At 39.9% G+C, this 24,381-nt stretch overlaps 1 protein-coding gene across 2 annotated transcripts; it reads right to left on the bottom strand.

The window, feature by feature from the left end:
- Window positions 1-343: 343 nt before the first annotated feature.
- On the bottom strand, window positions 344-17,482 carry LOC148191586 (PIGF/3-ketodihydrosphingosine reductase fusion protein-like). Of its 2 annotated transcripts, XM_088100765.1 has the most exons (9): window positions 16,981-17,475; window positions 16,829-16,894; window positions 16,684-16,726; window positions 16,248-16,302; window positions 15,962-16,010; window positions 11,622-11,689; window positions 11,327-11,435; window positions 1,192-1,333; window positions 344-916 (listed from the first exon to the last, which is right to left on the bottom strand). In XM_088100765.1, exons 1-8 carry the CDS (start codon window positions 17,179-17,181, stop codon window positions 1,220-1,222), a joined length of 705 nt encoding a protein of 234 aa, XP_087956891.1. In that variant the 5' UTR covers window positions 17,182-17,475; the 3' UTR covers window positions 344-916; window positions 1,192-1,219. The 2 variants fall into 2 exon arrangements, with proteins under 2 accessions (XP_087956891.1, XP_087956892.1); XM_088100766.1 differs by lacking the exons at window positions 344-916; window positions 1,192-1,333 and adding an exon at window positions 2,746-2,911 and having other exon boundaries at window positions 16,981-17,482.
- Window positions 17,483-24,381: the final 6,899 nt, after the last annotated feature.

Below are 24,381 nucleotides of genomic sequence, written 5' to 3'. Positions count from 1 at the left end.
TTTTGCATGTATTAATTTTAAGATACTTGTTATAGAACCCAAATCCTTCTTAGTTATGGTTTTTTTACTTAATGTGACAATCATCCTTTGATTATTTTATGCAATTGTTTATTGTTTGTCAACTCTTTTTTTTTTTCACTTCGTACAAACGTGAAGTAAAAGAAAGTATGACACAAATCACAACTAGTTTTCAACGGAAATTTGTCCCAAGTCAGATAATTAACACAATCCAACCAATATACAATATATGAGTTAATCGTATGCAAGAACAACATAATGACGTGCAACTCCTAATAGTTGAAAAAAAATACTTGGATCCCACTAACATAGATGATGATCATAATTGAGCCTCTAGATAACAATACGTTGATCACAAAATATCTATAGTCAGTATGGGACAACCAACTTACAGTTTTATCGACACAAGTTCATAAATATACATTTAGACTTTTGAAAGGTATTACAAATTGTACATTCCAGAAGTTAAAATTCTTCTGTATATAGTGTTTCAGTTGCACAATCTGGAAGCCAAGTTCAAAATTGTAAACTAGAGAAAAACTTCAAAACAAAAAAAAATGAGAAACTTATCTATCCAAACTTCCCTTCCTTCACAATTCTCACTTCACACAATCTTGTGACAATATTCACTCTACGCTTCAAGCATCATCACCACAAACATGAAGTGTGTAAAAACACTCAACAAACAACAACACAACATCAAAACTACAATCCCCATCTGCTGTCAAATTTAATACCACAAGGGCAGACTTGGAGAATTTATGGTGGTGCACACGGTGATTATATGGGTGCAAAAAGAAAGGCACATGGAGGAATAGTATGTATCTCATTTCGTCCTAAAGATGTCAATTTTCGAGGTCTAGGTCATCAATAGATTATGCTTTTTACATCTCCATCACTATTAGCAAAATACAAACAAAGAATATTAAGATTTGACGTAATACGTTATGCATAACGTATTGGATATTCCTTTATGTGTAGATGAAATATACATGAGCATAAAACAAGATACTCATCGCATGTTAATTCACGAATATCAATGTTCAATATGACATCAATCACATTATCAATTTATTATTAACAGTCTTACTTTTTCTTTCCTTCTTTTCTACCTTGTGCCTATTACTTCAACAAAGTAAAACAAATGAAATAGATGTTAGTAAAGTTGCTTACCAATTACAATAACCAGAAACTTTGCACTTTATTCACTTTTGATATGTAGTGACCTAAAACACGAAAGAACGAACCCCAATGACGCAACCAATGCCACCAGGTACCCAGCTATGGTTCCGTAGCTAACAGAAATTGGCCATTCCTACAAATTAAGATGAAATATAACTTAATGCTATGAAACAACAAATTAAATTAACTATTTCATTTGTGTTAAAATAAAAGAAAGAGGCATGGGTTGAATCCCTAACGTGTGTAAAGTACATAGGATTATGTATTTATGAATAAGAAAATAAAAAGAGACGGGTTTAAGCCTGTTACATCTAACAATATGAAAACTATTAAAACTGGTATTTAATCAATTTATACAACTATAACAATCTTATAGGTTTTGGTTTGGTTAATAATCATGGTATCTTGAAAAAGATAGATGATAAGAACTTAAGAACTCAAAGAACTCACCTTGAAAAGCTAACTATTATAGGAATAAACCAAAAACTCATATACTTTGCCAAACATATCATATTACTTGCATGGGACATAGACATTCCATAATACCCAAATTCATATTGTAGCATGGTTCACAAGAGTTAGCATCTGAATGACTTCACTCTACAACATTGGTAGAATAGTTCATCTTAGATAGACTTTATTGAAAACCTACAATCTGCTTTGTGTTATATCTAGTTTCTAGATATGACCTTTCTTTTTCTTTTCTCTTTCCTCTCATCCATTGTATTTAAACTACCAATGTCATTATATATATGAAAACATAAGCGAGGGGAATCAAGCTCCCCATTCATCTCTATTATTTTGTATTCATCTCAAGTTGGTATCAGGTTGATCCCAGTGTACTTGTTTTGAGGCTGTCCATCCTTATCCTTCATTGTTGTTGTACGATGCACACCTAGTTTGCTTCATCTCATTGACATAACACATTTCCATTGTGTTTTATTGTCATTTGTTGTCTACCGTTGGTGACCCCCGTTTTTTCTTTGATGACCACCAGATTTGGTGTCTCGTCATGCGACGTCCAACCATCTTGGCCACATCCTCTGACTATTTTCCACATGCAACTTCTTTGTTTGTTGTAGCTTGACATATCAAAGCCACACACCGCGTTCCCCTCACTGGAGCATCTTCACGTCTCCCTTAATAAGGTTTTCCAAATTCCATGCCCATGTTTCGACCCCTATTTATGTTGTCTCAACCTTGGTTGAGAGGCTTATCTCTCCTTTGTCTCTCGAGCTTCATCCTCACTCATATTCCTGCTCCACCTTTGTTTGTTGTCTTTTGCAATTGGCATTGGTTGTGATATGCATGGTTATCGAATTGAGATTCGAATCGTGAATCATTTCAAATTTTTTAATCGTGATGCGAATCTGTTATGAATAGTAAGATACATGATAAAAAAATATGATATTTTTAAGTAAAAATAAGTGGTGTAAAAAATATTAAAAATTTCATATATTAGAATGAAGTCAAAATATTCAATTCATAAAACCAAAACATAATAACAATAATAAGATCCTATTTCCTATATTTAAATCTTACATCTTAATCTTACACTTTCATTCATCATCTTCAAGAAAAATGTCACTTAAGTCATATTATTCCTCTAATATAAGATTCTCTTGCAGCTCATATTCATCTTCATCCTCTTCCTCAACTTCTCAACCACCTTTTCAATTTCATTATCATTTGCTCTTATAGTAAACTTTCCCTTATATAAAAAAAACAAATAATAATAACAATAATGCAGTGCAGTAAACAATACTTATTTTAAAATATTCATTGAAGTATTTGCAAAAGAATAATTTTGCATATAAGAAAAAATATAAGATAACAAATAAAAGGATATAAAGTTAAAATAAAAGATCATGTGATCTAAATTCTAGATGTTTCAGAAAAAGTGGTATTAGAATTAATGTGGATTAAAGTTGATGTGAATGAGCTGCTGTTCCAGAATCAGTTAAATATTATTAAAATCATAATATAGAAACTGTTACGTGACTGACCACGTAACTAGCCTTTCTACGTGAATGAACGAACGTAAAGAATCAAACTCCTTTGTTATTAATATTCAGGTGGTCACGTAATACAATTATTGACTGGGAGCAGGATCTCCTTCAGTCTCACGAGAGCATAACCTCTCTAACAGTATTCAAATACTAAATAAAAAACACACCCTAAGCTCTGGGTTCTTCCCTTATTAATACTAATCCTTTATTCTAAAAAAGGTAGGGAATAATAATAATAATTGCCCCTTTATTAGAGTTATCTGGTAAGGATCATTCCATCCTTATCTTCTGTATTTATTATTGTAATCCTCTGCTGACCACGCCTGATCTTCTGCTCGTCATTTAGACGTACGTCGTCGTTTCCATTTGACCATGACGTTCGTCCATACTTAGGTTTAGGACGTTCGTCCTCGCCTCCCTTTGTTCAGGACGTTCGTCCTCCTCTCGCTGAGGACGTCCGTCCTCGCCCTGCTCGCTATGGGCGCTCGTCCTCATTTCTGGTCGTCCCTCTCGTTCGTCCTCCTCTCGCTGAGGACGTCCGTCCTCGCCCTGCTCGCTAAGGGCGCTCGTCCTCACTTCTGGTCGTCCCTCTCGTTCGTCCTCCTCTCGCTGAGGACGTCCGTCCTCGCCCTGCTCGCTATGGGCGCTCGTCCTCACTTCTGGTCGTCCCTCTCGTTCGTCCTCCTCTCGCTGAGGACGTCCGTCCTCGCCCTGCTCGCTATGGGCGCTCGACCTCACTTGTGGTCGTCCCGCACGTTCGTCCTTCCTATATCTTCTCCTTTCGTACACTCGCCAGGTCCTAACATTACCCACCCCCTGAAGATCAACCTTGTCCCCAAGGTTGAAGTCGGGATATTGATCTTGGATGGTGAGGGCATCTTCCCATGTCGCCCCATCAGAACCTCCCTCCTGCCATTCGATCAGGACCTCCTGCCGCTCGTCCTCCCCCTGTTGCACCTGCCTGGTGTCCAAAACTCTGACCGGTCGTGGAGATGGTCCCTCCATCTCTAAATCGAGGGGTAATTCCTGTTCGACCCGATGGTCCCCTACTGCCTTCTTCAACTGTGACGCATGGAACACGGGGTGTATTCGTGCCGAATCTGGAAGTTGCAGCTTAAAGGCGACTGCTCCCACCTGCTGAATGACGAGGAAAGGTCCAAAATAACGAGCGGCCAATTTGGATTGTACAATGGACGACACCGTACTTTGGCGATGAGGTCTAATCTTCAGATAGACCCAATCTCCCACCCCTACTTGGGACGGTCTCCTTGCCCTGTCGGCCTGCCTCACCATTAATTCTTGAGCCCGCGCGAGGTGGAATTTCAACTGGCGGAGAGCTTCATCTCGGGTCTGTAACTCTTGGTTGACAGCTTCCACTAATGTTTCCCCTGGGACGAACCTGTGCAGTGAGGGGGGCGGCCTCCCATAGACAGTTTCAAATGGGGTGCACTTGGCTGACTCCTGATAACTGGTGTTGTACCAGTACTCCGCCCAAGGTAATACGATGCTCCAACCCTTGGGTTGTTCGGAGCAAAAACATCTCAGATATCCTTCTAAGATCCTGTTGAGAACCTCCGTTTGCCCATCAGATTCAGGGTGATAGGCTGTGCTCATCTTCAGTTGAGTGCCTTGTAACTTGAACAGCTCCTTCCAAAAGTTACTCAAGAACAGTGGATCCCGGTCGCTTACGATAGATAGCGGCACCCCATGCAATCGGACGATCTCCTTCACGAAGATTTCGGCTATAGTGCGTGCGGAATAAGGGTGTTTTAAGGGTATGAAATGCCCATACTTGCTAAGGCGGTCCACCACCACTAACACAGCATCAAATCCTCTAGACTTGGGTAGTTTGACAATAAAATCCATGCTGATCTCTTCCCAAATGGCGTTGGGAATGGGTAACGGCTGCAGCAACCCTTGTGGTGAAGAGGTCAAGTATTTGTGTTGTTGACAGACCAGACAGCTGGCCACGAACTCGGTAACGGTTTTCTTCATTCCCACCCAATAAAGGGATTGGGCCACCTTGCGGTACGTTCGGTAAACCCCAGAGTGGCCTCCTGTGTGGGTGGTATGGAATTCGGCTATCAATTTGGGTACCCAGTTTGAGCGAGCTGACAGCACGAGCCTCCCTTTATAGTGTAAGCGTTCGTTTTCCAGCGTGAACGAGGGGTGGGAATTGGGATCCTTCTTCAAATCGTCAATCACCTTCTTCAACTCCTCATCCGCCTCGACTTCTTCCAAAATTTCCCTGAAATCTTGCCAATAAGGTCGAGTTACTACCGTTAATTCCTTCTCGTCCTGCAGCTCATCCTCGTTCTTGCGGGATAGGGCGTCCGCCACTTTGTTGGTTACCCCTGACTTGTACACAATTTCAAAGTCGTACCCCAGGAGCTTCGCGAGCCAGTTCTGCTGATTCTGAGTGGTGATGCGTTGCTCCAAGAGGTACTTCAAACTCCTCTGATCCGTGTGAACCACAAACCTTTGCCCCAATAGGTACGGTCGCCAGTGTTGTATGGCTAAAACCAGCGCCATTAATTCCTTTTCATATATCGATTTTCCTAACGACCCTTCAGATAACGCTTTGCTGAAGAAAGCTATGGGTTGTTTGCCTTGCATGAGAACCGCGCCAATACCCTTCCCGGATGCGTCACACTCAATGTGAAACGGCTGATCAAAGTCAGGCAGCGTCAAGACAGGAGCTGTCGTGATGGCCTTCTTCAGACTTAGCATGGCTGCTTCTGCTTGTTCCGTCCACGCAAACTGGCCCTTCTTAAGCAAGTCAGTCAATGGTCTGGCAATCTTCCCATAATCCTTCACAAACCTCCTATAATATCCCGTTAGTCCCAGGAATCCCCGCAAGGCCTTCACCGTCTTCGGTTTCTCCCACTCCATCACAGCCCGTACCTTGTCCTCGTCCATCTCTACCCCCTTCTCGGATATGCGGTGGCCCAAGTAACCTATTTGGGTTCTGCCGAAATCACACTTCTTCCTGTTGGCTACCCATCTATTTGTCACGAGCTCACTCAGCACCGTCCCCACATGCTCCAAGTGTTCTTCCCAGGTACGGCTATACACCAGTATATCATCAAAGAATACCAATACGAATTTCCGCAAATAAGGCTGCAACAGTGTGTTCATAGCGCTCTGAAAAGTGGCTGGTGCGTTGGTGAGACCGAACGGCATTACCATGAATTCATAGTGGCCCTGATGTGTTCGGAAAGCTGTTTTCTCCACGTCACCTGCTCCCATTCGTATCTGATGATAGCCCGACTTCAGGTCCACCTTTGAAAAGTATTTGGCCCCCCTTAGTTCGTCCAGCAACTCTTCTATCAATGGAATGGGGAATTTATCCGGTACAGTGGCTCGGTTTAATGCTCTGTAATCCACACAAAACCTCCAGCTGCCATCCTTCTTTTTGACCAATATTACCGGGCTAGAATATGGACTGGTGCTTGGCCTTATCACGCCTGCTTTTAGCATTTCCGCCACCTGTTTCTCAATCTCCCCCTTCATCATGTGGGGATATCTGTACGGTCTCACGTTCACGGGGTCCGTCCCTTCTTTTAAGGGAATTTGATGGACCATGCCCCTGTCGGGTGGTAATCCGTGTGGCTCATGAAATACGTCCGCGTATCGTTCCAATACCCGCCCCATGTCGAACGCCTGCTTCTTTGTTAATTCCGGACCGAACGTCTCTGTCTCAGGAACGTACGGTCTTTGCTCCTCCTTTTTTGTCTCCCCAAGCTCCCACATCAACAACCAAACTTCGACGTCCTTCATTTTGAGCAACGCGGCTGGTTCCACCAACCTCCTAGTTAATGTAGGGTCTCCCTGAATGGTCTTCTTGCGCCCTTCCTGAACGAACGCCATAGTTAGCTGCCCCCAATTTACTGTCACCTCACCCAGCTTTGCCAGCCATTCCACCCCTAGTATCACATCCACTCCGCCCAATTCGAACAAGTGGAACCGTTCCTTGATCACAACCTGCCCCATGTGGATCGATACTGCCTCACAGCACCCCATCGTCTCCTTTCTCCGTCCATCCCCCAAACTCACCCTATAGGATGGCGTGTCTACTACGGTTAATGCCAATTCGTTAACCAATTCCTTGCTTATGAAATTGTGGCTGGCACCACTGTCAATTAGAATCAAAACCTGTTTCATTCCTATCTGTCCATGCAGCTTCATAGTTCTGGGCTGAGTAAGCCCTCCAGCGGAAAGAGCAGATAGCTCCATTGATGCGAGTTCACCCTCCACTTCTTCTTCTCCTCCCGGATCCTCGTCTTCGGCCAATATTAGCATCCTCAGTCCCCTTTCTGGACAGCGGTGCCCCGGACCGAACGGTCCTCCACACTTGAAACACCTTCCCTCCTCCCTACGCTTGACGTACTCCGCGTACGGTAAGTCCCGCACGTTCCTGCCATGCGTGTTAGAGGACGTACGTTCTCCTTCTCTCCTTGGACCTCCTCCTCTTTCAAGGATACTCGTTCGGTTCTGCGTTGGACGGCCATTATCCACCCTTGCTACTGAGCCGCTCGGTTTCCCCCACACTTGCCCTTTGTTGGTGAATCCCCCGCTTGCCCTTGCTCCCCCTTGGAACGCCTCCACGTCCCTTGCTAGTCTCATGACGTCCATGAACTCCTTTGGGTCAAGCAACCTGAGGTGGTTACGAACGCTCTCCTGTAGTCCTGCCATGAAATACCCCATCAATTGAGCTTCGGGTATTTTCCCTGCTTGGCCCACCAATACCTCAAATTCTTGGATATAGTCTCCCACGGATCCTGTCTGTTTACAGGATGCCAGTCTCTCGAAGACCGTTCCTCGATTGTTGCCTCCAAACCGAACCACCAACGCCTCTTTTAGGCCGTCCCATGTTCGGTTCCTAGCCTTCTCCCTCCAAAACCGGAACCAATGTCCCGCTATTCCCTCCATGCTAACGTATGCCAGGCGCAGTTTTTCGTCCTCTGGTACCCCTTGTAGTGCAAAAAATTTATCCGCCCTATAAATCCAGTTCATAGGCTCACTGCCTTCGAACAAGGGTAACTCGACTCTCCTCTTCCAATGTGGCTGCTCCTCTCGGCGTCCACCGTCTACGCCGCCGTCCCTTTCGTCCTCGTCGTTCCTTCTCCCGTTGACGGAGCTCTGACTCCCATCCAGGTGTCTATCATCCCTTCGACCTTGCTCCCCTAATATCCTCACCAGTTCCTGGACTGCCGATTCCAGTCCACCCATGGAGATTTCTATGGTCTCCATCCTTCCCTCCATCGCGTTCATCCTTCCCTCCATGACGATTTCCTCCCTCCTCTAGGATCCGGCAGGTCGGACCAATTGTTACGTGACTGACCACGTAACTAGCCTTTCTACGTGAATGAACGAACGTAAAGAATCAAACTCCTTTGTTATTAATATTCAGGTGGTCACGTAATACAATTATTGACTGGGAGCAGGATCTCCTTCAGTCTCACGAGAGCATAACCTCTCTAACAGTATTCAAATACTAAATAAAAAAACACACCCTAAGCTCTGGGTTCTTCCCTTGTTAATACTAATCCTTTATTCTAAAAAAGGTAGGGAATAATAATAATAATTGCCCCTTTATTAGAGTTATCTGGTAAGGATCATTCCATCCTTATCTTCTGTATTTATTATTGTAATCCTCTGCTGACCACGCCTGATCTTCTGCTCGTCATTTAGACGTACGTCGTCGTTTCCATTTGACCATGACGTTCGTCCATACTTAGGTTTAGGACGTTCGTCCTCGCCTCCCTTTGTTCAGGACGTTCGTCTTCCTCTCGCTGAGGACGTCCGTCCTCGCCCTGCTCGCTATGGGCGCTCGTCCTCATTTCTGGTCGTCCCTCTCGTTCGTCCTCCTCTCGCTGAGGACGTCCGTCCTCGCCCTGCTCGCTATGGGCGCTCGTCCTCACTTCTGGTCGTCCCTCTCGTTCGTCCTCCTCTCGCTGAGGACGTCCGTCCTCGCCCTGCTCGCTATGGGCGCTCGTCCTCACTTCTGGTCGTCCCTCTCGTTCGTCCTCCTCTCGCTGAGGACGTCCGTCCTCGCCCTGCTCGCTATGGGCGCTCGACCTCACTTGTGGTCGTCCCGCACGTTCGTCCTTCCTATATCTTCTCCTTTCGTACACTCGCCAGGTCCTAACAGAAACTTTCACAAAAGTGAGAGATTAAAAATACTGTGTAAGTGTGCTGTTGAGGTAGATTTAGAATATGTCTCAGTTTGAATTTGTTAGTATTCGTTTGAAATAGTGAGGGGTACATGCAAACATGTTCTCTTCTCCAACTTGTTTTCTTTTCCACTGCTGCCATCTCAGAATATTTTCATCTATCGTATAACCTTCTTTTTTTCTGTTCTTTACACTTCATTTCCCGTGTCATAAAGCATATGCAGTGTGTGTCACTTCGTGAAGTGTATGCATAGCTGAATCGGGTGTAACAAAATTGAATCGTGAATCATACAATTCCAATCCGATTCATGTCACAATTCAAGGCATAAAACGAGTCACATTCCGATATTTATCATGGTAGAAGAATTTTGAACCGAATCGCGATACGTATTGCGATTCATATGATTCTAACTATATGAAAGTACGGCAGGTTCTCCTATGGACAGAAGCTTTTCTACAAGATCTTGTATTTTCATTGGAGGAAATATTATGTCTTGGAAAAGCAAGAAACAAAATGTTGTCATCCGCTCTACAGTTGAACTTGAGTATAGTGTAATTGGCATCTCTCCTTTGTGAACTTGTATGAACAAATGAAGATGTATTATGATAATCAAGTTCCTCTCCAAATTGCTTCAAATCTAGTATTCCAGGAGAAGACTAAACACATAGAAATCGATTATCATTTTATTTAGGAAAAGAGGTTGTCCAAAGAAATATGTACTAGGATTGAATTTATTTGTTCGAAGGTTGGGACATACAATTTCTATGCTCTTGCTTAAGGAGAGAGTGTTAGAAAAGGTCATATTAAATAGAGTTTATTGAAAAGTTGATATGTGCTTTATCCTATGCCTAGGTTCTAGATATGACCTTTTTTGTTCTTACAATTTTCCTCTCATCCATTGTATCTAAACTATCAATATCAATACAAATGTGAGAACCTAAGAAAGGGGAATCAAGCTCTCTAATTCATTTTCTGTTCTTCAAATTCCTATCATAGCATCGTTCAACAGAGTCAGCTTCTCAATGACTTTTACACTATAACACTTTACTCAATGACACTTTCACTTGTTAGAACCCTATGTGGGTATCTCTTTCCAAGAAACTAACAACTAGATTTGGCACCACCAATTAATTCACACCCAAGCACATTGGGTCTATCTTCAAAAGCTAACTACTAAGGGAAAACCAAACAATCAAATACTGCACTGAGTATTTTATAGTATTTATTGGACTGGCATTCCATGATACCCAAATCCCTATAAATAAACAAAACCAAACAGAAAAACAAATGAATTTGACTCAATATCTTAAATTACAATATTTCCACATTCTAGATTTAAGTATATTTACCTTCCTCGCAATAGTATTATAAACAGGACAAAAAAGAAATATTCTCAAAGGGCTTGACAGTTGTTGTCTCTCATGCTAATGAAAATTTTCCACTCCCAAAACAAACCTTGAAGCAATGTTGTCAAAATCATCATATACCATAATTTAGTCATATCCCAAATTGATATGGGATCTCCAACATATCTACTCAAGTTGAAGACTAGACATCTCAAGTGTGGGACTATATATTTGGGAGTGGTTCAACAACATGATAACGATTGACATGATAGACCCAATAGATCTACTAAGGCTAGCTCTGATACCATCATAGAAAACGAACTTTAAATCCAACTCAATGTCACAAAACTGACTTACAAGACACCCACCAACATTTTATAAGTGGATCATAGCTTTAGCCGATATGGGATCTCCAATAAAGTACAAACTGGATAAAATGTTAATACTTATAGTAAAAACAAGTGAAGAGGTGAAGAGGTTGTGCATAGAGGCTTTTGAAATAACATGAATTTGGTAAGAATTGGTCTTCCTATTTGCTTAACAAAATTGTCAATGAATTTAAAGACAAAGCACTATAACAAAGAAATCAATTACCTGCCATGGCCTCTCCCAGTCAAGTGGCATTGGCCAAGCCCCAAACCAAGCCCCAATAACTGCTCCATGAGCTGGTAAACAAATCAAGTACTCTATAGATCCATTTGGCCTAAAAATATCATAAGAATAACAATAATGTAACTAAAAGTAAATAATTGAAGGACCAAATAAACCCAACACTATAAAAAAAGTATTCAACATACAACATTAAATATATTCATCAAAATCCCAATAAAGAAACTTCATACGAACAAACATGTTATGAATAAGAAATTATTAGCCAAAAGAAACCTACTTTGTTTGAGCAAATATACGTCTCCAATCAGCCCATGATGAACCAAGAACACATGATGCTGGAACTGTCTGAAATAACATCAAATATGAATTTATAAAGTACACATAAACATGGGACCACAATTTAAAAAATGTTCATCCCAACAAAAGTTGTAAATTTGCAATTCATTCACGGAAAAGGAAGAGGACTAAATAAGTAACCTTTGAAAACTAATTTCAAAACTTGAAAATATAAATTTAGTGGGTCATAATAATTGAAATGGTGTTTGTGTTAAGAATGGTGACAAGACCAAAATGAAGTGGAAATGACCTTACAGGTCTATTATAGGAGGAACATAGAGGTTAAAATGTAGTTAGTTGTAACTGTCAAGAAAAAATACAAGTCAGGCCATTACAAGATGCAGTGTTATCAAATTTCAGCCATGGCGGAAACTGGTGACAGCTTCCCAACAAGGTGGTGGCGAAGCTGGTTTTCCATGACGACTTTTTGCATGGCTGCTGGCGGTGGTGGAATGGTGATGGCAAAAAAGTGAAGTGGATAAAGAGATAAGCAGCAGCAAGTGGAAGAGAAAATGCAGCAGCAGCTGGGAGAAGAGGCTAGGAGAAGACTGATAACGGATTTGTGGGTGGCCGATATTTTTTGATATCTGATATTGCTAACATTGATAAGACGCAAATCTTATTCTCATAATTTGGCCATTCGCACCCAAGTTTGATCATGCCAAACAAGAAACTTTTGGTTTGTCTAATATAAGCTAAATAGTGAAAACAAGTATTAGACAAAAACAAAAGACAGTATTAGATCATGAACAAAGAACAAGTTGTTGACAAGATGCAAGTCAACCTTAAAGTAAAAACCACAAGATCAGACTGCACAATAGACACATGTTAAACAAGGACAAGGGAGTGACACTAATGCATCAAACTTAAGAAGTGCTAATTGCCTATGTTTAAACTAGACGTCCATGCCATCAAAAGACATATTGCTCTACTAGAAGATCAAATCAGCAGAAGCAACTCTTACAAGACAAATATACAAAAGACATGAAATGTCTCGTCCAAACACCATACATGTTCAAAATAGACATAGCAAGCACAATTACATGCATGCTACGCTAGGTGTTAAAGTAAAAAATAGATTCTTAAAAGCACAAAGCAAAAATTGATCTTTCACAAGTCAAGAAGAATAGACACACTTCTCAAGTATCTTGTACTAGACCCATCTTTATGATGTCACACCGCCTAATCTCTATGAGTTGATTATGAATGCCTTCCAAGGAAAATTCTTACAAAAAGTACCATTCATCAATATGCATAAAATTACCTCCTTTTGAGGATCAAGATCCTTTACAATGGCTGGCAAAAGTAGAATTTTTTATTTTCAAAATGCAATAAATCAAACTTACAGAATGCTTAAAGTTGGCCTTGATCAACATGGAAGGTGATGTTGTACATTGGTTTCAGTATTGGCAACGAAAAACCAAGAATCTTTTTCGGAAGGATCTTTCAGAGGCTTTGACGAGGAGATCTAGAAACAGTGGTAGAGGCAAAAGTGATCATATTAATTGATAGTGGAGCCAACTATAATTTCGTGTTCACTAAATTGGTAAAATAGCTAGGTCTCTAAATTGAACAATACACAACCTTACTATGATTTGGGGATGGCAATAAAAAATCTACTCAAGTTACAAAAATTTGGAGCTCTATTCTTATGAGATGAAAGATATGTTTTTTCCTAGTTCAAATTAGGAGAAGTGGATGTGATTATTGGAGTAGCAAGGTTAGTGACTAAGGGGAGGAAAAGGTAAATTGGAAGGAGTTACTAGTGTCTTTTATGCATCAGTGTCAAAACATTATTATTAGAGATCCCAGTCTATCCAAAACTCTTATTTCTTCCAAATCTCTAAGGACTGTGGATAGAGATAGTGACGTTAGTTCTATAGGAATGGAAAAATACATATCATATAGCAAGAGTTGTCTAGAGAAAGCAACTATAGGAATTGTTGCTTGAGTTTTCTGAGGTTTTTTTAGAAATAAAAGACATTACACCTACTAGAGATATTGATCATTAGATTCCCATTAAAGTTGGAGTAGACCCTCTGAGTGTGAGATCATATAGATATCATCATTTGCAGAAGAATGAAACGAAGTCATAGGTCACAAATATGCAAGTCTCAGAGAGTTATAGGCTACAATCTGGAAACTTCTACAATTGCATTAAATGTATGTTGTACATGATCAAGAATAACAAGTAGCACCTGACAAATGGATGGGGTTTTCTTTACCTTGTAAAAGACTAAGCTGACGCCTAAGGAGCAAACAAGTTCTCAAACAGATACGAAGTGGAAACCATCCAATTTTAATTATCGTATAGTAGAAATAACTAATAAGTTGAAGATTTCACAAATGGTGGCTTTTTTTTTCTATTGAAGTATAATGTCTTTATTTTATTATTAATATTTATGTTAGGGTTTTGTTAAGGGCTTCCCGCCCTTTTATCTTTCAGAACTACTGTCTTCTATAAATACAGTAGTAAGTTGTATCAGACTTGCTTAATCAAAATATAAGACTTTTCATTTTCTCTCAACTTCAAGTTGGTATCAAGAGCCAGACCCTTGTGTCTTCTTCGTCTATCGTCGACGACATCATCTCTCTGTCATTTTTGTTGTTCGCTCTTCTGTTCGTCGCTGTCACCGCCTCCGGCGAAGTCAAGGGTTAGGTGCGCCTTGAGAAGCGCAACCAACCCTGGTGGTCTCTTCCTCCGAAGCCTCCACACCAGACGCGACACGTCGCTTCTTTCCGGTCCGTCCGCCGGCGCCACTGTTCAAACAGTAAAAATGATAGGTTTCTGATTAAGAAACCTAATCAAGAACCCTCTAGTTCACCTCTCAGAATAGAAAGATAACAAGAATGGAAACAATTTTGTGTATTATTCACAAAAGAATTCTCTGTACACTTACAGAAACAAGGGCGTAACCCCTTTCACAGGACAAAGCCTGTTAATCAATCAACTACCAAAAGTCCTTCTCTTCCTAAACACCCAACTATTTATACAACCGTTATTCCCATCCTTCCTAACTGTAATAAGCAGTTAGGTTATTTAACTAAGTAATTCTCTTCCTTCTCTCATAAACTCTGCATCTCTTCTCATTCCTATCATTGCCCTCTGCCTGAAGTTCAACCTTGCCCCCAAGGTTGAAATCGGGGTACTGTTCCCGAATAGCAACTTCCTCTTCCCATGTTGCCCCGTCTTGTCCTCCTTCCTGCCATTCTATCAACAGTTGTGGCACTTCCTCTTCCCCTTTCTGTGTCAATCTCCTTCCCAGAACCCTCACCGCCCAAAATGATGGTCCATCGGCCTGCAACTCTGGAGGCAATTCCTTCTCCACTCTCTGTTCTCCTATTGCCTTCTTTAATTGTGAGACATGAAAGACAGGATGGATGTGTGCTGTCTCGGGTAATTGAAGCTTATAGGCTACCTCTCCCACTTGCTGAATCAACTGAAACGGTCCAAAATACCTGGCCGCTAACTTCGGGTGAAGTCTGGTGGGCATGGAAGATTGTCGATGGGGTCTTATCTTCAAGTAGACCCAGTCACCTACTTCAACATTCGCCGGCCGCCTTCCCTTGTTGGCTTGTTTTACCATTAACTCCTGTGCCCTCTCTAAATGGAACTTCATCGGTCTCAAAGCCTCATCTTGGGTCTGCAACTCTTGGCTCACCGCTTCCACCAGTGACTCTCCAAGTATAAATCTTTGAAAGGATGGAGGTGGCCGCCCATAAACCGTCTCAAACAGGGTGCACCTGATTGCTCCCTCCTGATTGCTCCCTGATAGCTAGTATTGTACCAATACTCAGCCCAGGGTAAAACTGTCATCTATCCTTTCAGTTGTTCCGAACAAAAACACTAAAGATATCCCTCCAATACACGGTTTAAAACCTCCGTTTGTCCGTCTGACTCCGGATGATATGCAGTTAGGTTATTTAACTAAGTAATTCTCTTCCTTCTCTCATAAAATCTCCATCTCTTCTCATTCCTATCAAAAAAAGAAAAGAATATCCAGACAAAATGCAAAGTATCACGAAGAAAAAAAGGGCAGAATAATATATGAGACAAATTGATAGGAACTTTGATACTATTGAGTGTCTAAGTCCTATATCGAGTAGTATGATATGTTTGGTGGAGTATTTAAGTGTTTGGTTCTTCCTTCCTTAATGGCTAGTTTTAAAGACTGGCTCCCCCAAAATTTTTGGGTGCTTATCACATGTCCAATAAAAAACATCAAAACAATCTCCCAGAAGCTGTAATTGCTACAGAACAGAAATGAAATAGTCACTTACCGTGAATACCGACATCATGAGAGCCCAATTTATAGTCTTCGGAAGATACCTGTCTCAAGTAAAATTGCAAAGTCAAAACATGCTCCGGTTATTTGTGGTGATCTTCAAAATAAAAAATGAAAAGCTATTTTTAATTACATAATAGAAGAGGCAACAAATTAAAGATAACACAACTTGTCTCGCTTTAAAGGAACAATAGTAATTACAACTAATCCTTTTTCTCATCAACAACGACCTTATGTTACAAAAAAAAACACTGTACTGTGATGTAACTACTTTAACATACTGAAATTTAACAGGCGCCCCCAAAGCGATAGCTCCTAAAAAATTCAACAATGCCCCTGCAGAATAAAAAAAAAATATTAGAATGAATAAAAACAAATTTTCATGAAGAAGATTTATTAGTAAAACTAACTTAGGCTAAAACGCCATTTGAGTCCCTGAAAGTGTAATCTGCAAATCACTTTGGTCCATTATTAAAAAAGTTGTGACTCGTAAGAAATATTACCTTATACGTGTAAGAATTAGAGATTTATTTAATATTTTCAAGTCTCATTTGAGTGTGCTTAATTTGAGAGACTGTGGTATAGAATTTCAATTTCAAGGACCAAAACAGTGTTTTACCAAGACAAACTTTGATCCTCGTCTTTAACAACTTACTATACTAAGCCTGAAATTGAAAAATGCATCATCAAAAAGGGAAAAAAGAAGTTTAGACTCACCTACAGGCACCCCAAGAACACCTCTTCCAACAGCTCTTAGGTACTGCAAAGAATAGAAATCGCAAGAAAACAACATTAAAACTTAGAATATCCCCAGAAATCGGAGAATTACTCGGTTTCTGAGAAATTAAGGAGCACGAATTACCGAGCATTGTTGGGGATTTTGTCGATATCGACTGTATAGAAGGATCACGATCGGGAGCTCTACAATCTAAACGACGCCATAGAATGAGAAAATGTGAAAGAAACAAAGAAAAAGTGAACGAAAATTTTACAGAAAAAACGAATTGAAAGTACCGAGATGAGGAAGAGTGTGAGAGAAGAATGAGAAACGATGTCGATGGAGAAGACAGTGTTGGCAGCCCAAAATGCGAAGGCCAGACCAACGACGCACAACGCGTTTACTATAAAAGCCTCAGAAACTGAGATTGAAGGTGACGCTTCCACGGCTGAGGCTTTCGACGCCGTCGTTTTCCTGCTGCTTTTCCGGCGATCCATCGAAGAAGATCTTCGCAAATTGAAATTTTGAATCGAATTGAACCAGGAAATGCTGTGACTTCTCCAAGCACCTCTTAAAATTCTCCCTGTAACTCTAAACTCGTAATGCCAAAACTATCCTTGTAAAAAAAATTCTCTTTCCTATAATAACCCCATTCACCTACTTTTACTCTCACATTTCTTTAACTTATCATCGCAACTCCTAGCTCCATTTTGTTCTCCAATCCCAGCACCACAACTTACTTTGTTGATGCTCTTGTGAGTTACTTAATAACACTAGCGTTTGTTCATACACGTCTACACTACAGATTCATTCACTCCAAGATTACAAGGTATATATTTGTTTAGATATCTTCGTTTACATTTCATTTTAAATTATTAGAACAGTGTATATGAACTTAGAAATTGAGGATATAGGAGTAGGGTTATAGATTTGGAGAAATAGGAGGGAATTTCGAAATAGATTTTATGAAATTTTGAAATTTGATTAAAGGATTATCAAATTTATTAATTGGATTTCGATTGATAAAACTTTTTAACCGTACGTAAGTATTTATATATTTTTTTAATTTTACTTATTTATTTGTGTTATAGTTTTGTTTATTTATTCTTTTTAAATTAGTTACTTTTTACTTGTATTGGTTTTAATTTGTTATGAATTTGTTTGTTATAAAAATTATAAGAATGAGAAGTTTATTAACATATCTGACTAAGTTTTTCACAATGTTAAGGCAAAATGAGACTTATAACATCTGCTGGTGAAAGATATCTTCTTGAAAAAGTTGAAACATTAAGTTATTTTGATTTTCATGAGGAGTAAGAGAATTTTATTGAGGAGAGATGATGTTGTTCAATAATAACATGAAGTAATGATATATTATTATTGACGAGCTATATTCATCATGTTGCATTTGTGTTATTGTAAGGTCATGTTAGTTAAGTAGTTGAATTTTATTTTATTTTTTAATTTTAATGGTTGATGAGTTATTTGAACTTTATATCCAATTGTTTTGTTTAGAACTAAGAGAAAATCGACTTGGTCTGACATGGAAAAAAATTAAACAAATTTAGAACATGTCATTTGGTTGTTCAAAATTTTGTATGAATTCTAGTTTGGTGCCTCTGTGCAATATTTCTTACTGTTATGCCGATAAAGGATTGATATTGACATTCGTTGAGAGATGACATAAAGAGACAAACTCTTTTCATCTCCTTGTTGGTGAGATAAACGTCATACTAAATTATGTGTCTACGCTGCTACATCTGCATATAGTGAGATAATTATGTTTGAACGAAGTCCTATACTATGAAGCGACTCGGGATATGATCTTCAACCTATTAGGCATGGATTGGCAAGTGCTACATCTAAGCTGAGATAATGTTGTGGTCCCCAAGTTAGATTGAGTTGGTTAAAAGAATTATATAACTGTTGTGAGAACCAATTAAAATGACACACCAAAAGCATAACATGATATCAGTGGGATTAATATTTTCTAAAGACACTCATACAAAGTAAGAAACAGAAGAAGAGTTTGATATTTCATTCACTTAACAAACTTGTGCATTTCAGTGCATTTTAGAGTTGCCCTTTTTTATAGGCTACAATTATAATATAATAATAGTAAATGTTTCCTAACTACAAAGAAAGCTACACCACGTGATTTGTCAGCAACTTTTCAGTTTTGAGCTTTTCCGTAAACGGTGCCTACAACTTTGTTGCCTCCTAATAAACCAATGAGAATTGGAAGCTTTCAGATGAGGTATTATATGGTCCAATAAAAGGATGCGGTGCATATACTTGATTTATTTCTGACATTGCCTCCCTTAAATCAAGTTTCTATCATTCCAAGCATTTTCTTCAACTTGTAAAATAACTCAGTTTTCAGTGGCTTTGTAAAAATATCTGCAACTTGTTCTTCAGTTGGAAGATATTCGATTACTACTTCTTTCTCAGCTACTAGTTCTCGGATCTTGTGAAACCGAATGTCAATGTGCTTGGATCGTCCATGAAAAACTGGATTTTTGGATAGTGCAATTGCAGACTTGTTATCACAATGTATTACTGTAGGAGTATCTTGCTTCTGATGCATAGCTTCAAGCATCCTTCTCATCCATATTGCTTTTGTAGCACAACTTGTTACAGCTATATATTCTGCTTCGGCTGTTGAGAGTGCAATTGTTGGCTGCTTCTTTGAGGACCATGATACAACTCCAGTGCCTAGATGAAACGTGTATCCCGACGTGCTTTTCCTTGTTTCAATATCTCCTGCCCAGTCACTATATGTGTATCCAACCAGCTTTACATTAGAATTATTAGCATAAAAAATCCCCTCAGTCAGAGTACCTTTGATGTATCTGAGAATTCTTTTTGCCCCTTGTAAATGACTTGCACGTGGCTCTTCCATGAATCTACTGAGCAATCCTACTCCAAATACAATATCTGGTCTAGTGGCAGTTAAGTATCTCAGACTTCCAATCAAACTTTTGTAGTATGTTGAATCAACCCTTCTTTCATCACTATCTCTTTTCAATTTCAACTTTTCCTCAACAGGTATTGATATTGGCTTTGAATACTCCATTTTGAATTTCTTCAAAATGTCTGTAGCATACTTCTTTTGAGATATAAAAATTCCATCATTCTGCTGAACAACCTCAATGCCAAGAAAATATGACATTAGACCCAAATCTGTCATCTCAAAATCTTGAACCATGGCCTCCCTGAATTCTACAATCATCTTTGGATTATTGCCAGTAAAAATTAAATCATCAACATAAAGGCATACTATAATAATATCATATGGATCAACAACTTTAATATATAAAGTGTGCTCAAATGGACATCTCTGAAATCCATGTTGTAAAAATAGGAATTAATCCTTTTGTACCACGCTCTGGGTGCCTGCTTCAAGCCATATAATGCTTTCTTTAATCTGTAGACTTTATTTTCTTTTCCTTTAATTTCATATCCTCCAGGCTGCTCAACATATACTTCTTCTTCCAAAGTACCATTCAGAAAAGCAGATTTAACATCCATTTGATGAATTTTCCAATTATTTTGAGCTGATAGAGAAATGAGCATACGAATTGTATCTAACCTTGCTAGAGGAGCAAATACCTCAAAATAATCAATTCCTGGCTTTTGTTTGTACCCTTTTGCTACCAACCTTGCTTTGAAACGATCAATTTCTCCACTGGGCTTGTACTTAGTTTTGTACACCCACTTCACTCCAATTGGCCTTTTGTCTGCTGGTAAGTCTGTCAGCTCCCATGTTTGATTCTTCTCAATGGCATGAATTTCTTCATCCATTGCTTTTCTCCAATGTTGATTATTTGACGCTTCTTCAAATGATACAGGCTCGCAATCTGCAAATAAGGCAAAATTGATAATTTCTTCATTAAATGGGTCATTGTCATTACCCACAACATAATCCTCTAATCTGGCTGGTAGTCTCCGTTGCCTCTGTGGTCTGCTTGATGTTTCTGGCTCATCAGGTGTTGAATCTACATGTCCATTCTCCTCTTCATAATTTTCTAGAATTGTTGTAGGCTTATTTTGGGATTTGGATGACCAATCCCACATTCCTTCTTCATCAAAGGTCACATCTCTGCTGATAATTACCTTCTCTGTCTCCGGATTGTAGAGCCTGTATGCCTTTGAATTTGTGCAGTAGCCAATGAACACACTTTTTTCTCCTTTATCATCGAGCTTCTTCCTTAGCTGATCTGGTACATGGGCATATGCTATACACCCAAAAACTTTGAGATGTCAAATTGATGGTCTCCTTCCGCTCCAGGCTTCTTCTGGTGTTTTCTCACAAACACTCTTTGTTGGACATCTGTTCAGGATATACACAGCGGTAACAACAGCTTCTGCCCAAAATTCTCTAGGCATTTGTTTTGCTTTTAACATGCACCTTACCATATCCATGATGGTCTTGTTCTTTCTTTCGGCAACTCCATTCTGTTGGGGAGTGTATCTGGTTGTTAGTTGATGATGAATTCCATGTTGCTCAAAATAATCTGCACAGACAAGATATTATTGACCTCTGTCTGTTCTCAATGCTTTAATCTTGCAGCCACTTTGTTTCTCCACAAATGCCTTAAATGACTTAAAGGCATCACAAGCATCTGATTTCTGCTTCAAAAAATGTACCCATGTTTTTCTGCTGAAATCATCAATAAAGGTAATAAAGTACTTACTACCACCATGTGTTGGGATTTCAACTGTGCATAAATCTGAATGAACAATCTCCAGTGGCTTTCTTGCTCTCCATGACTTTCCTGTAGGAAATGATTCTCTGTGTTTCTTTCCCAATTGGCAAGTCTCACACACATTCTTGGGAATATTTATAATAGGCAAACCAGAAACATATTCTTTCTTTGACAGATAGTTTAATCCAGAAAAATGAAAGTGTCCAAAGCGCATATGCCACAACCAATCATCATTTGGTATGATAGAACTCAAACAAGGATATTTTTCATGTTGAATTTTCAAAGGGAATAGGCGATTTGGAGTCATATTTACCTTGGCTATAAATCTTCCACTCTTGTCAATCAACGTGCAGTTCCCATGATGAATCTGCATGTTGTATCCTTTTTCTGATAGTTGTCCCATGCTTAATAAATTATGATGAAGACCAGGAGCATAAAAAACATCAGAAATGAAATTCTGTGAACCATCTTTCAAGCTAATCATTATTTGGCCTTTTCCCAAAATTGGAATATTGCTGTTGCCAAACTTAACAGTTGAAGTAACTGTTTCATCTAGCAAAGAAAATAATTCCTTTTTTCCACACATATGATTACTACACCCAGTATCTAAGTACCAGATATTTTCATCTTCTGAGAAGTTATTGCTTGTCAAAAATAAACTTTGTGGGTTATTAGAATTCTCACCAATATCCTCGTACTGATTTTCAGCAATGTTTGCTTGCTGTCGGAATTTGCAATCTGCTACTCTGTGGCCATATTTTCCACAGTGGAAGCAATTAACATTACTTCTTTCTTGATAACCACCTCTTCCTCTTTCTCGATGGGCAGGTACAAAACTATCTCCATATCTTCCTTGATTGTTTGGTCTCTGTGACATCCCAATTATATACATCATTCATATATAATAAAGACGTCATCATGCATAATATAGGAAAGCAGTCAAGAGTAATTTAAGGATTACAGTCATCCTCAGAATAGTGCGGAATTTGACAATACGATTATTGGAATCTCCCATGGAAATTACGGAAAATTTAAAACTTAAAATACACGCAAATGTAATTAAACGAGTCCACGAAATAAGAATTAGTAATGCTAGGTTGCAGCACTGCCGTCTCCATCAAGAGCTGCTCCCAAGGTATCCTCCCCGCCATCTGCTCCCATCCAAGTGGATGATCATCGCCGAATAACATATCCAAATTGGCACACAACACAAACAATGCAAGGGTGAGCTAGATATAAAAACATGTTATCTCCTAGCACAATTAATTCATGAAATCATTCATAGGTTCATATAAAATAACAATTAAAGCATACTCATTGATCCATATTCACACACTCCCATGACATGTAAACATTCATCCAAACATGGTAAACTGACATCACAAGACTTGTTACTTTATACCCTGACTTGTTCCTTTATATACCGACTCGTCCGGACTAGAATGATTACCGAGCTATGGCGGGTCTTGCACTCGTGGTGGCTTTATGAAATTTGGGCACTCCCGCCCTGGCACTACCGCCTTGTGGAACATTAGGCACTACCGCCTGGTGGAACATTAGGCACTCCCGCCTGGTGGAACATTAGGCACTCCCGCCTGGTGGAACATTAGGCACTACCGCCTGGTGGAACATTAGGCACTCCCGCCTGGTGGAACATTAGGCACTACCGCCTGGTGGAACATTAGGCACTACCGCCTGATGGAACTTTAGGCACTACCGCCTGGCCACAATCACGAGGTTAATCCGTTATCACTCACCTTGGGTCATGTGGAAGCACCCAAGACTAGGACCTCCTGCTACTCCTCACCACATGGTTCAATCCTCTCTACATGAGAAGAAAGACCATTGGAGCTTCAGGATGACCCCCAAAACTGAGCTACCATGTAATCATTCTATACAACCCCAAAATACCACCATGTATCCTCTCCTTGAGGATCATGGAATTACGTCCATGAATCATATTGTTACTTTGAAACTTAACCACAATTATGAATATTCAGATACCACCATATTATCACAACAAATCCAACATATTTCATACATTCACATATTTTCACATAAATTACATCAGAATATTCATTCTAAATATTTGCACATTTAATCCAACCGAAAAGCAAGGGAACTTATAGTCGAACACTATTTAACGGACCATCATTGGACTGAATACTATTCACCAAATGCCATCTTCCGAGCGTTCCTGACGAACGTCATTATCCTAATTGGACGAACGCTATTGAGCCAAAAGGACGAACGCTAATTTTCAAATGAACGAACGCGAAATACCAAATTGACGAACGCTAATCACCTTGAACGAACGCTCAACACACCACTTCTTAAGACGAACGCTCAGGCCGAGGACGAACGCTACATTCAGAATTTAAATAATACCGAACGCTCACAAACTATGGCCGAACGCTCACAAACTAAGGCCGAACGCTCAAGATCAATTACTTAGGCCGAACGCTCAACTACCGAACACCAAATTCAATACTGAACGAGCGCTCAAAGATCAAACCTTGACAAAACCGAACGCTTACTATTTATACATACAGAAACAAAATCTACTAAGAACGAACGCTAGTATCACTAAAACTCAACAAGAACGAACGCTAACGAACTCCTAACAGCATGAGACCGAACGCGCAACTTGGACGAACGTTCAATATCTGGACGAACGTTCTTAGGCGTCTGGACGAACGCTCAGGCCGAATACTTCTTTGGACGAACGCTTAGCAAGCCGATTGGACGAACGCTCAGCAGGCCGCTTCCTTGGACGAACGCTCAGCTCAACAACAGGCCGAACTCCTAACAGGCCGAACGTTCAGGAACTTGGACGAACGCGCGACGAGCTTTTGCGGACGAACGTTCACACATACAGAACGAATCGCTCAATGCCGAACACTTGGATTTAAGGACGGACGCGCATAGCGAATGGGACGAACGTCCACTGTTCATTTTCACCAACTTTGAACGAGCTTCCCCAAACGA

This window comes from Vigna umbellata, chromosome 10 (genome assembly GCF_029865625.1).
Source record: "Vigna umbellata cultivar VRB3 chromosome 10, Vumbellata_1.0, whole genome shotgun sequence".
Classification (NCBI taxonomy): Eukaryota; Viridiplantae; Streptophyta; class Magnoliopsida; order Fabales; family Fabaceae; genus Vigna; species Vigna umbellata.
This window is presented reverse-complemented; position numbering and strand designations above follow the sequence as displayed.